General features: G+C 31.3%; 1 protein-coding gene across 22 annotated transcripts in view; it reads left to right on the forward strand.

Annotated features, from left to right (window-relative positions):
- Window positions 1-14,339, forward strand: part of LOC105219519 (RNA-binding protein Pasilla) — an 88,918-nt gene extending 74,579 nt beyond the window's left edge. For 20 of the 22 annotated variants that reach the window (XM_054236037.1, XM_054236050.1, XM_011195718.3 and 17 more), the window contains 5 exons: window positions 5,701-5,760; window positions 7,218-7,361; window positions 7,446-8,086; window positions 8,146-8,716; window positions 12,106-14,339. In XM_054236037.1, coding sequence (XP_054092012.1) covers window positions 5,701-5,760; window positions 7,218-7,361; window positions 7,446-8,086; window positions 8,146-8,716; window positions 12,106-12,326 — 1,637 coding nt within the window. In that variant the 3' untranslated portion in view covers window positions 12,327-14,339. The remainder of the gene's footprint in view (window positions 1-5,700; window positions 5,761-7,217; window positions 7,362-7,445; window positions 8,087-8,145; window positions 8,717-12,105) is intronic. The other 2 variants (XM_011195790.3, XM_011195867.3) reach the window with 1 other exon arrangement.
- Window positions 14,340-14,951: the final 612 nt, after the last annotated feature.

The raw sequence follows: 14,951 nt of genomic DNA on the forward strand, positions 1-14,951 counted from the left end.
AGTTAGTTACACTAGTTAGAAAAAAAAAACAATTCTTTACAACAAAAAGTTCAATGCCTTTCACTAATTTCTACGACTTATTTGATTACTGCTTCTTAGGAAAGCAAAAGTTATTTTTCGCTGAGCTCTTCAATAATTTCTGCATTTCTTTCGTTAATAACAATAATAAATGTTGTAATATTTGCTTTATTTGCATTTATTACCGCTTTTGGCGCATTATTTCTTTCGCTCTTTTCAAGGTTGCTTATACGCCATGTATTACGCCATATAAGATTTAGGTCGAGTGCCGGCGGTAAACATCATTTATTTGGTTATAAAATGTGAGTGTTTGCTAAAGCACAGCAATACCGAGTGCTGAAATGTTTTGAGAAAGTGGTGACTGGTATATTTTTTTGGCGTTGTACCTTTGACAAATAAGGCAAACCAGTTGCGTCAGGTGAAATGAAAATGGAAGTGGAATACTTATATGTATTTGTATTTCAAAATAAATTATTCATAGATTTGGTTAATATAAAGCAACAAGCTCGAAAAGTTGTCTGAAAATATCTTGGTTGTAAATTGGTTATATTTAATAGCTCTATTGCGCTCAGGCACAATAATAAACATGTATTATATATTGCATGGTGCAAGTAAGACAAAGCCAGGCAATAAGTATTCAATAAATATTTATTTAAATAAAGGAAAATAACTGATACAAAAGTTTATTTTGTTCGCAGAATAATTTACTTCGATTTGTCTCTCACATTTTATCTGTGTTTAAACTTAATATTACTACATATTCATAATCAAAGTTGATTTATGAATAATTTATGATAATTTGCTGATGCCAAAATGTCTAACATCATTTTATAGGTGAACTTTAGTTGAACTTAGTAGGTGAACTTTTTGGGCTTTTTTATTAAGATACTTTATAAAAACAAATTTTGTTTAAAGACAGAATTTGATATTTTTTATTTTATTTTATCTAATTTAATTTAATTTAATTTAAATTAATTTTATTTTAATTTATTTTATTTTGTTTTATTTTATTTTATTTTATTTTATTTCATCTTATTTTATTTAATTTAATTTAATTTAATTTTATTTTATTTTATTTTATTTTATTTTATTTTATTTTATATATTTTATTTTATTTTATTTTATTTCATCTTATTTTATTTTATTTAATTTAATTTAATTTAATTTTATTTTATTTTATTTTATTTCATCTTATTTTATTTTATTTTATTTTATTTTATTTTATTTTATTTTATTTTTATTTTATTTTATTTTATTTTTTTATTATATGTTTATTATATAATATATATAAATATAATTTTTTTTCGCACACCCTATTGCCTTGTGTGTACTTCAATTTAGTATATATTTAAATTTGTGTATAAAGAATTTGTTTAAATTTCACAAATAACTCAACATGCCAGTGAAACTCATAAATCAAAGCAACAACATGCAGTTCGACTTGCTGGCATAGAAACAAACAAATAAGTAAATTCTAATAAATAAATTTATAAATAAATATATGTATGTATATACGTGTGTGCTTTTCAAACACATAAAACAAAAGTTATTTAGTAGCATGATAAACGTAAAATAAATCCAATACACAGCGGAATATTCGTACATATGTGTGTGTATGGCCGTGGCAAGTTAGTTCATTGTCTTTGGCAGCCGGCCATTGCGAAATTCTCAGTTGCAGTACGGCATGCGGATTAGCAGTGTAATAAAATAGAACGTATGCCAGATAATTATTATGCGAATAAATATATTTCTTATTAAATATATGAGCGGTGAAATTAAATTCAAAACATAATTAATTTTTGTTTTATATTTTGGGTTCACGTGAAACAAGCGTGAAGTTTTGCATTTAATTGAGTTCCTATTTGATTTGAATACTTGTTTTGGAATTTTAGAAGCCTGTTGGTTTATTGCAACAAAAATAATAGAATTTAGTTTAAACTATTTTTTCATATTTTCTTTAAACTCTTTTACGTGAATTTTGTGCCAATATGTATACATTTTTTTTACGAGTATTTTTTTTTGGGCAAAGACATAAAGCTCAGCACTCTCTTATTGCTCCATTTCATAATTTCCACGCGCATTCTTTTGTGCACAATCTATTTTGATTAGCCGCCTGCCGGTGTTCCATTTTCCATTCAAACTTTTTATATGCACCATTTGCGTGCACAATAACGATTAGTCAAAATTTATACTCCGACATGCGTGCGTTTGAATATGGTTATGAGTACGAGTATATTTTTGTAAGAAAAAAAACCGCTTTTTTGAATATTTATAAACTCTGAAGTGCAGTCGAACTCGCGGCCGCATAAGCAAGCCACATTGATTTGTATTCATATTTCCCAATAAACCATAAATAATTGAGCGCTAAATCGATGCACGTGTGTACTATATTTCAGTGCTACATATTTCAAAATCTCTTCAACGAAATCTTCATGGGGGAGTTTATAAATTTTTACTGGTTTTCGTGACTATAAATGATTTCAGTATTCAAAAATAAGAGTTTGTAACTAATAGTTATAAGAAATAATAATACTTATTATTTTTTTGAGTTTAGGTTCGATAAACTATAAAACTCTAGTATCCACTTGAGCAAATTTCAAAAATATTTTTTTGAACATTTTTTATTAGTAGTCAAACTCATATAATCTTATGTAATGATTTATTTAATCAAATAATTTGAATTTAATAAAATATCTGAAAAATGTTTCGAAAACATTCTTTAAATACCACTCTTCATAACAAGATCGTGGGAGTCTTCCACTCTTTTCTTAATCTTGTGTGTGACAAGAAAAAGCTTTAAGCTATAATTTTTTTATCTAAAATAAATCCATGGTGTATTTTTAATCTTTTAAAATTTCTAAAGTTTTTTGTTGAGTGCCTTAGAACAAACTATTTTAAGGCACAGCCACAAAAATTATGGAACGTGTATTTATGTCGAAACTGTGTCAACGTGCACGTGCCTGCTTAGAAGCCTATAAATCTATATATATGTACACGAATTTGTATATATCTTGTTGTTTTTTGTGATTTATTTAATGACAGCATAATTAAATGAAGTCAAGCATATGACTATGACACTCAGAACACGCAATGTATATGTAAATAATTTTTAAAATTTATGAAAAATAAATTTCGGTAATTATTTAAGTTGTTAATATTAACAAATTGAAGCAACTAAAATTAATATTAAATTTGATTTAGCACCAAATTTTTAGCGGTAAGGAACATCACAACACACTATATTGTTAATCAGTGTTGCACGGAGAAATGCTTAAAATTTTGGTTTGAAGTTAGGAAGATGTCAATATTTTCATTGCAGAATTCTTTTATTCAAGCTATATATCTAAATTTCATATCTCTATTAAACCCTTCGGCTAAATAAAGTGCCTAAAAATAAGCAAAAAGACAGCTGTCAGCTGTCAACTAAAGATGTCAATTGTCAGAGCGTGTCAAAATTGCAAAATCGTAATTTCTGATTAATTTATTATACTGAACATTTTTGAAAACAATGAAATTCTGCAAGATTTGTGCTAATTGGCATGCCACAAATTCTTTCAAGGCTGCAAAGCTAAAGATTTTATGCAAAATATTTAAATTTTTCAGCAATAGTTTAATGAAGAATTACCGTAATTGAATTACAATTCGCTTTCGTTTATGTTCCTTATATAGTATATACATTTATACATATATTCTTTTTGAGGTGTTTGCTTTCGTAATTTTATATTCGCACTTTTCTTCGGTCGTGCTAATAGGCTTTTCTCACTTATTTTTTTGTTGTTTTTTTTCTTTTTTTTTACATTTTCACTTAGCTATTTACATACGTTTACATTTAAATGTCCAACTAACGGCACATAGTACATATGTAAATGTGCTTACACTTCTTAGGTCCGCTCCTACAGTGAATTTGGCGTACACTCGACACTTCTACAACTCGTATTTGGGTCTTTGGGTATCTGTGCAATGTCATTTTGTCCTCAGTCGGCCCGGCCACGTGTAAACAAGTATGCAAGGGTGTGTGTGTGTGCGCTTTGAAATGTATTCAGTTCGTAAGTTGTATCTAATTAAAAACTAACGATGTAGCGCAAGTAAACAACAACAACAACAATAGCACAAAAAGAAAATTGAAATTGAAAATAAAAAAGTAAAAGTAAGGAAAAAAGCATATGAGAGGTGTATACTTACATTACAAATACATAAATTTCTGAAGGGCACTACAGTACATATGCAAACGCACACAAAAAATCAGCTGTGAAATGCAGAAGCAATGTAAATTAGAAATGCAATGAGAAAAAAGTATGAAAGAAATGAAACAAAAAAGGAATGGAAATGCCGCAAGGCAACAAGGCCGTGAGGGTAATATAAAGAAAAGTTTTGAAATTTTATTGCGCAGGCAATATGAAGAAAAAAATATAAAAAAATACACTCGCATTGGTGTTAAGTGATATGCATGAGTACCCTGTTGGAAATTCGATGATGTTAAAACTAAAAAGTAAAAGCAATAAAAAGGGCAAAGTACCACAGCATATGCTGGGCTCCAATTTCCAAACTTCAGTGTCGTCCCATTGTCTCTCTATCGCTTTTAAGTCGGGTTGACCTATTCGCTTTGTACGAGTCATGACCTAAATATGTAGGAACATATATTTAAATGATAAGCATTGGCCATTTAGGGGCTTCTGATGTTGATATGTAGGCTGGTTGTTGTTGATTAAAAAAAAAAACTAAGGAAAATTGTGATTTTGAGGTCATTGAGTAGGTCGTCCTTTGTAAATAGAAAGTAGTTTTCAAGTTTTCCCTTGCTGCTGTAACGCATATCAGTGCTTTGAATGCCTATAATATTCAACTAAAGAAGCTCAAACACGCTGCTACAAGCAAAAAAGTGTGTATAGGGAAGGTTTTACGAGTTTAAATTGTAAGTGAAAGTGAAAGTGAGAGGTTAAAATACTTGTCTTTTCCAATTTTATTCATCTATTTTCCTTTTCTAACTTAATTGCAGAGCGTTAGAGTCTTTTAATTTCATAGTTTTTACTTCAAACTGACTCAAAGTAAAATTTTTTATTTGGAATCAGCAAGTAAATCAAATTATATTTAAAATATACGCATAAAACTATGCTTCAATTTTCGAGTAATTAGTATCTCGGAAGTTATGGGATTCAAAAATACATATATTCTGCATCGATGTTATATGTTTGACCAAACTTTCCACTATTTTTTATTTAATTTTCAAAGGATCGCTAAGTTTGATGTGTTTAACAATAAAATCAGAGTATATTACAAACATTTAGGCGTGCTCAATAAATTTTAGAACTCTCTTTTGAATTTCTATTTTCAAAAATCAATAAATTATAGAATGATTTATTAATATCTTAAATAAATACATATATTTTTAATAAAAATATATTATTACGCCTAAAACTATGCTTCAATTTTTGAGAAGTTTGTATATAAGCGGTTAAGGCATCAATATATACATTTTTAAATATTCAAAAATTCATGATTTTTTCTGTAATTTTCACTGATTCAATTATATTGATATAGATATAGAGGCTAAAGCATAGTTTTAGTGTCGCGCACTAGATTTAAAAATTCTCTTTTTTACAACACATAAATTTTTATAAACATTTATTTTTTTTTATTTTTAAACAATTTACTATACAAATGTGTTTTCTTTTCTTCTCTTTGCAGGTGAGTCAGTTTGTTCGGGAATTGAGGTTGAAATTGAAAATAATAACAATTTCTCTCATGGTAAGCTTTTTCATTATTCATTAACTACCATTACAAACGACTTTCATCTGCCTACAAAATTAAATTAAAATTGAAAAACAAAAAACAAAAACAATTAATGCTTTGATTTTCTAATTTAACACGTACCCGTTTTTTAATATGCCGTTTATTGGAGCTTTTGTCTTTTTTACCTACAAAATTTGTTTACACTTTTCTTTATTGCTTTATACTCTTACTTACCCAAATTAATTTTGTATTAATTTTTTATATATTTACAAATACTCTTTTCACGATCTCGATCCTTCCACGTTGCGTATAATTCATCATTTGAATGCAGCAGCTGTTAATTTGCTTTGAGATTAAATAACTGTAAATAATGCGTTAGACTACTAAACAGTGTGAGTTTCGCAATTTTATAGCGTTTCACAAGTTCATATTTTTTTTTTGAGGTTAGAGTTTAAATCAGAGGCGAGGCGCCTCATTTCAGAAGTTAGTGTTACACTTTTTACTCCAAACACACTATATAATAATTTCATAGAATCTTCAGAGCCTTTCTCACTACTGGCTAACCTAATTTTATATAAATTATATGAATACATAACCAAATGTGTTTCGATAAGCCATTTGGCGACTGTTTCATAGCTCAGGGACTCTCGCAAACGCTTTCAATATCAATGGAGTTCAATATCCAAATAATCACCAGCTCATTGTCAATACCCTTTCGCGTTTTCAATGAAATCGTGTAATCAATATTTTTTTTTAATTGCGGCACTAATATCAGCTTTCCTTGTATTTACTACTACAACAACAAACAAAAATTAATAACAATTGGTGAAAATCATTCATTCAACTCAATTCACCTCATTGATCAAGCATATCATTTTCATGGCGCCTTCCAAACGCGTCTCGTTTGCTCAAGCGCTCACCATTTCATCCAAACTCTCTTCATGCCATTTCGATTCAGTAAAAAACCCATTATTCGTCCAGCCATCAACTCATTTGTTCGCCACATTTCAGCGCAGCTCAGCAAATAAGCCAAACAAAAATTTAAGCAAAAACAACTCATCTAAATACTCATTCGAAGTGAAAGAGAGCGCAACTGTTATTATTTTTAATTTTAAATCCTCTTCTGTGTATGTAACGATTTATTAATTAAATATATATTTATATATATCCATATATATATATATATATACTCGTATATGTATGGATACTTATGTATGTGTTTCAAAAGTAAACTGCTTATATGTATTCTTGTATGTAATGCCTGCAACCAAAGCCGAAATGCAACAGCTAAGTGTATTTCGTGGCGGTTATGTAAAAACAAAAACAAAAACAAATATTAATAATTTTGTAAAAGGCAAACTACACAATCAACACTGTCTGTTCAACATATTTTATTAATGCAATACGGTGCTTTCCGTTTTCTTCCTTCTCTTTCTACGTAACGCTTTGTCTCTCATTTCACGCACGCGCAGGCGATTCATCCTACCACATGAAGATCTTAGTGCCCGCCGTGGCCTCCGGTGCCATCATCGGCAAGGGCGGCGAGACAATCGCCTCTTTGCAAAAAGACTCCGGTGCTAGAGTTAAGATGTCCAAGTCACATGACTTCTATCCAGGTAATAAGCTCATAACTCAAGTAAACTTTAACTCGATAATAACTATATCTCTCTTTCTCTCCCATTCGCGCGCTTTCTTCACAGGTACTACCGAGCGCGTTTGCCTCATTACCGGCTCCGTGGACGGCATTATGTCGGTCATGGACTTTATCATGGATAAAATACGTGAGAAGCCCGATCTAACTACTAAGATTATAGACACCGACTCCAAACAGAATCAGGATCGTGATAAACAAGTGAAAATTTTGGTGCCCAATTCGACGGCGGGTATGATCATCGGCAAGGGTGGTGCTTTTATCAAGCAGATCAAGGAGGAGAGCGGCTCGTATGTGCAGATTTCACAGAAACCCAAGGATATCTCATTGCAGGAACGTTGCATTACCATTATTGGTGATAAGGAGAACAATAAGGCCGCCTGTAAAATGATACTCTCGAAGATCGTTGAGGATCCGCAATCCGGTACATGCCTTAATGTCTCATATGCCGATATTAGTGGCCCAGTTGCCAATTTCAACCCGACTGGCTCACCGTATGCCACCAATCAGAATGCTATAAACACGAGCACCGCTTCGTTGAACTCGACTTTGGGTCAAAATATTGGTGGTGCCGCCACGGCTGCGGGTCTTTTAATAAACGGCACCGGCATCAATTTATCCTTGAACCTGAGCTCACCCAATCCGGCACCGAACTTGGCGGTGGCCACACAATTGCTGGAACACATTAAGGTATGTACTTACTTACGCACTTCTCGCGAAACCATTTAATTTATACTTTTGCATTGTAGGTTGCTCTACGCGGCTCCGGCTACTCAGAGACCGCCACCAACGAAGTGTGCGCCGCTCTGGGCGTACTCGCCAAATACGGCGTCTTGGGCATGGGTGTCGGTGTACCGCATACCAATGGCACCACCACACTCGGCAGTTTTCTGGGTGTCACGACGTTGGATCAGCAGACAGCTGCCGCCGCCTCAGCAGCTACTGCCAGTAATGTTTTCGGTGCTGTGGGTCAAGTTAATTTGGAACAGTATACAGCGGCAGCGGCTGCTGCTGCTGCAGCAGCTGCCAGCCGTCCGACACAGTCGCACCTGGAAGCGGCCGCCGCCGCACAATTCGATCCCTTCCGTCATTTGAGTACGAGCGCAGCCACCGCAGCACAGGCCAACACACCGGTGTCGCTGAATAACAACAGTTTCGGTTTGACTGCGGCCACCGGTACCACGTGCACAACGGCGCAGAGCCTAAGCGCCGCCACGCATACGCTCAGCGGCTTGAGCAAGAGCCCCACACCGGGCGATTTGGGTGCTAAGGATACCAAAAATGTTGAAATTCCAGAAGTGATTGTTGGCGCTATCTTAGGTGGGCCACGCTTTTATTATCCCTACTAAAAAAAAAATATTAAAAAAGAATCCGAAAACCAAAATCAAACCTTAAACGGTGAAAACACGCCTAAACAAACCGCAGCCTAAATACTACTCACAGACACAGTTAAAATGTTTTATGTTCCCACACTCGTTGACTTTGAGCGCGTTTGAGCAGTTTGCCTAATTAATGTTGCGCCTAAAACCATGCTGCTACTATATATCAAGCGCAACGGAGTAATACCCAAAATTAGCTTAACACATCACAGCTAACAGTTTATAATTTGTATAATTTCAGTTATTTAAATGTCGCATAACTGTTTCCTAACCATCACAATCATACGTAGTTTGGCGTGCGTGCCGAAGCTTACTTAGTTTTAGTTTGAAAACGTTACCCCAAACAACGTCAGGTTTTATGATATTTTAGTTTCATTATTGTAATATTCTATTGTCGTAGAAACAGTGTTAAAGCAAGTCATCTGCAATGAAGTTCGTGAGGCAGTGGTGATGAAACTGAAATTTTGAATTAAATAACATAAATTTTTTCTCAAAAAAATTTTGAAAATTTAAGATCTTCAGTTTAGTGATTGAAAGGACAGTTTGAGCGCCACTGCAGTAATTGTACGAACTCCATTGCTTCTACTATCCATTACTGAGCGTTTAAACAGAGAAATAGTATAATTTCATACTTATTATTACCATCATATAAAAAGCAATATTTTTTCAAAAACATAATATTCGAAATTCTCAAACATCAGTTACTCAAACATGTAGATATGTATATACATCAATTATATTTCTTTTTCTAATTCCATACCACATAAAAGTCAAGTTGAGCGTGCTATTATACACAAATACATACATTCCAACACTTGTAGTCTTTAAAGAATACATACATATTATATAATAGCAAGACATTTTTCCTTTTTTGTTTTTGTTTTTGAGATACTCTATGTTTTGTTTGTATTATCTAGTCAAGTTCTTGCCGCAAAACATTTGCTTTCATTCGCATATCACAAACTGTAAATTCTCAAAGCAAAAAAAAAAAAATCTCAACAAAAAAAACATGACCCAACGAGAGTCTTATATACATAAATTTAAAAGAGTATAGAAAATGTGTGCATCCACCTGCAGATACGAAGATACACGATACGTACACACGAGAATTTAAATTTCGAATTCCCGTTATTTTTTGAACACACCACGTACATATAAATTATGTGAAACGAAGCAACTGTGACTTCCTGTACGCCTGCTACTTGCACACTTCCTAAAAAAAACATCTACATTTACTGCACTCTGACCTATGTGGAAGCTTTAAAGCTTCAACTTCGAAATTACATAAACTCTCACATTAAAACCGTTTAAATCGCCGCAATTTCACTACATTTTGGCAGAAACAGCTCACTACAGTCCAACATTTTTGTCCAAAGCTTCCACAAGACTTTCTTACACCAACACTTACACACATACATATCAATACACGCACACATTTGATAGACATTCCTGGCATTGTTGGTTACTCACGTGCCCCTTGACATTCCCAGATATTTTAGTATAAAAAGAGACAGAGTGCGTCACATTGGCTGTGCAACCAATTACGCTCGTATCGTAACAAGTACGAGTCCATTTCTAGTGATCAGTGCCACAAAACGCACGCGCACAATCTGTACATACACTTAACAACAACAACACTTATCTTATTCACATATATTTTGATTATAATTGTCATAGAAAAAGACGCATTTCTACTTCGCCTTCAAGCACATAGTACATATTCAAATATTTCATATTTTATAGAAGCTTATATAGGAGTAGGTACAATTAGTTGTTATGAAAAAGGGTTTGGCTTTTTGTTATACTTATATTTACATACATACAGACATTTATTTACATATAATACATACATATATACATAATATTTAGTAAAGTGCCTTATAAAAGCGCCAACCGTGCAGCGCTCGTCTCGCTACATAACTGTGAATAGAGTAATCACATGCAAGTATATAAATACATTTATATGGCTCGTGTGTTTACTTGTTCGTAAAGTAGCCACAAGCGCCGCGGTTTCGTGTGCTAAAATTAAAAATATTTTTCTTAATCAAAGTTAATATTTCACTTATTACTTAACCCTTGGTTATGTACCCAATGTTGGTAAGGTTAGATTTAACATTCAGTTTCAGATTTATACCTATATTTACACAGACATGTAAAGCGTAAATTGTCCTATTTGAAAACTGTGCTTTTAAAAGCTGGAATTGCTTTCAATAAAAGCAACGAAAATCATTACAAGTGAAAGCTTTGTAAGCTCTAGTAAGAGCTTATGAAATTTTCATATAGCTTTTTATTTACAGAAAGCTTTTGAAATTTTTTACAACACAAACTAAGCGTCGAAAATAATTATGCAAACAATGTTTTCTTACAATTGACGGAAAAATAAGCTTTTAATGAGCTTTCACTTTCGGCACTTCTTTTAAAAAAAGCGTTTAATGAGCTTTCACTACCAACCTTCTTGTAAACAAGCTTTTGCTGAGTTTTTACGCTCAGAACTGCTCGTAAAAAAAGCTTTAAATGAGCTTTCACTTTCGGCACTTCTTTTAAAAATCTTTCACTTTTCACGCTTCTTGTAGAAAAAGCTCTTATTTAAGCTTTCATTGCATAAAAGCACGCAATAATGTTTTCAAAAAATTATGGGTATAAGAACCGTTAACTTCTATGGTGAATTTAGCAGTCTAAATAGCTAACATACCTCATAATATACAATTTTCCAATTCGTTAGTACTTGTTCTTCCATTTGCGTTGTACATAGATAACTAATCTATATACTACATATATACACAAAAAAAGCACAAATTCATATTAGCGGAAAAGATATCTCTTATAAGCAGCTACAAACAACTAGTTTGATATATTTGCTAATTACTTTGGCTAACACGCAAAGAATTTCTTAACTAAAAATCTAAAAATTATATCTTACTAATTATATAAATGTCTTCTAGCTTAGCTTAATGTTAAATCAAAACAACACTTTTTGAATTTATGCTATTTGTGTACTTCTAAGTAGTTACCTAACCTCAAATTTTTTTTATAATTGTTTATTTTTATACGCAAATACATGCTTAGAGTTTATAAACTATTAATTTTAGTTGCAAAGCAAATTTTAATACACCTTCTTAACATATGTATCTATATTTTATAGTTATGATTTATTTGAGTTGAGTAACTGTACCTTATATATGTATGTATGTAATTTGCCCCACTTATGTATACTACCAGCACTACAATACATATGTATAACTACGTATTTATCTAATATACTTTATAGTGAATATGTATATATGTCAAATGTGTATAAAAAATCAATTATAATGCAAAATTAAATTCCAGGTCCAAATGGTCGTAGTTTAGTTGAAATCCAACATGTTTCTGGCGCAAATGTGCAAATTTCAAAAAAGGGCATATTCGCACCGGGCACTAGAAATCGAATTGTAACAATAACTGGTCAGCCGAGTGCCATTGCCAGAGCGCAATATTTAATTGAACAGAAAATCACCGACGAGGAGACGAAGAGAGCGCGACAAATTCCATTAACCACTGTTGTGAATTAAAAGCGAAAATCATTAACACAAAATTAAAGTAAAACAACAACAAACATAAAAAACAAAAACATAATAATTATAAAAATAATTATAACAATAATAATAACTGAAAAACAACAACAACAAAAATATAAACGAAAAAAACATATTTTAAGAAACATTAAAAGAAAAAAATATAAAAATCAATAATAATACAAAGCATAAGAAAGAAGCGAGAAAGAAGAAGCAAACATAAGCATAAAACTAAAAAACGAAAAGTTATAAAATTATGTAAATAGCGTAAATACTAATTAAAATGCTGAGGACGACAGCTGAGGCGAGAAATAGTTAAATTTGAAAAGTAAAAAATTTCATAAAAAAGTTAAAAATTTCACAAAACAAATTTAGAAAAAAAAATGTTTGAAAACAAATACGAATGTTGGAAGAAGCGTCGCAAAAGCAACAAAATAGCAAATAAAATAAAAAAAGATAAAATTGTAAATGTAGAGAGTTGAAGAGAAGCGAAGAGAGCGCTGCGTATACTGTAATATATGTGTATGTTAGATGAGAGATTTTAAAGCAAGAAATTTAGCAAAAATTTATATATATATATATATATATATATATATATGCGAAAACAAAAAGCGCGCGCAGCTAGCAGAGAACAATAACAAATAAAACAAAAACAAAAAACAAAAAGAACAACTGAAGTAATTACAGAGTGTAGCAAACAAACAAACATACAAAAATGTAGTCTAGTAAATAATTAGGATGAGTTTTATTATTATAATTTTTAATAGTAAAAATTTAAACTAATTAAAAGAAAGAAAAAACAAACAAACAAAAAACACTGTTAAGTAATGTTTAACTAAAGACAAAAGAAAAAAAATATGAAAGTTCGTTAATTGTAGCAATTTCATTTGAAGCAAGTGAGAACTAAAGTGGAAGGAAAGCAAGAAAAGTAAGCAAGCAAGCGAAACACCTGAGCCGACACATACAAATATAAATAAATATACGTTTTTCACTTTACATAGCTAAATTGTAAAAAGTTAGAGAATTAAAGAATTAACGCAAATTATTTACTCTGAAGATACTACATGTATTTAACTTTAAACGAAAATTCAAACAAAAGTAAAAATTAAAGTAGTTAAAAGCGAAATTTTTCCATAAACAATTGCGATAGATTCTTTTGAAATAAAATTTAAAATACAAAAACAAAAAAAAAATTGAAAAGTTTAGAGTAAAAAAGCAACTTTAAAATAGAAGAAATAGAGGCACTTTTGTGCTCACACACTCACATACAAGAGCACACTTTAGCGGCATTATGGTTTTGAAAGCTCTTAGAAATGCTTTGAAGATGATTTTAAAGCATGCTTTCTAAGCTAGCATATAACTGAAGAGCGTGTTTGCTTCAAAAATAAATTTAAAATTTTTTTTTAACCTATAAATTTGGAAATGAGTTCAAAGCTTACTTAATTAAAACCGTTATATTTGTCTGCAAATTTTGGTAATTCTTAAGCGTTAAAAAAGAGTTTTTAATTTTTTTTTTCATTTACAACCTTCTTAAGTTCAAAGTTTCTAAAAATAAGCTTTTTAAAATTCAAAATTTCTAAAAAAAAGCTTTATTAAGTTCAAAGTTTTAAAAGAAAGCTTACCGTTACATTTTTTGTGTCTCTTTTGTTAATTCTTTGGTTCTCATAACGTCGCCTTTTGCGCACTTCAGTTGTTTTTTTTTTGTTTTGCTTAATTTGTTTATTGTATAAATTTTTAAAAGCTTTAAGCTTACTTGCAATATATATATATATATTTAATTTTTTTAATTTTTATATTCGTTTACAAAAATTTAGATATTTTGTTGCTTTTGAAACGCCCGTTGAGCATTTTCAGTGATTAATAACAGTTTTCGTTTACAATATTTACAAAAAAAAAACACACACTGCTTAACAAACAAATGTATACAGCATTATTTAAGCACATGTGGTTTGAGTTTGTACGAACAAGCATTAAAAAAGACAAACTGATGAAACAAAAAAAAAACAAAAACCAGAAAAAATAACATACAGTACTGAAAACCCCACGCGTGCGCCCCCTTCATACAGCATACCCATATTACATAGAAGGTAAATATTTAGCTTTAAAAGTTACTTAGTAAATTTACGTGGTTGCTTTGAATTTATTTTTCATAATTATTGATCTCTCCCTGATGTTTTTTTATTATTTACAAAACCTATAACAACGCACTATTTCACTTACTAATTAAAAGGCCTACATGTGCGCAGCTTTTGAATGAAAGCTTGCAGTGAAAGCTCGCTGTGAAAACTGACAGTGAAAGCTGGGAGTGAAAGCTTTTTGTGTTAATTGAGAATTTGTCTGCATACAAACAGCAGCCAAATTTATGATTTTCGCTTACTCCCCTCTCCAGCCTATACGCTAGCCTTTATAAATGTTAGTTCTCTACGTTTTTCGTTCTGCCTTCCTCTTCCCGTTATTTTTTGCTGTTGAACTATTTGCATATAAATTTCTGATAATTTTAATTTTTTTAACTGTTACTTTACACTGCGGCACTTACGATTTGTGTTGCCGATATATGCCACAACAACAAAAACAAGCGAATTGTGAACGTGATTTTGTTGCTTATGGCAATGCAGATGTTGT

Source organism: Zeugodacus cucurbitae, chromosome 2 (assembly GCF_028554725.1).
Source record: "Zeugodacus cucurbitae isolate PBARC_wt_2022May chromosome 2, idZeuCucr1.2, whole genome shotgun sequence".
Lineage (NCBI taxonomy): Eukaryota > Metazoa > Arthropoda > Insecta > Diptera > Tephritidae > Zeugodacus > Zeugodacus cucurbitae.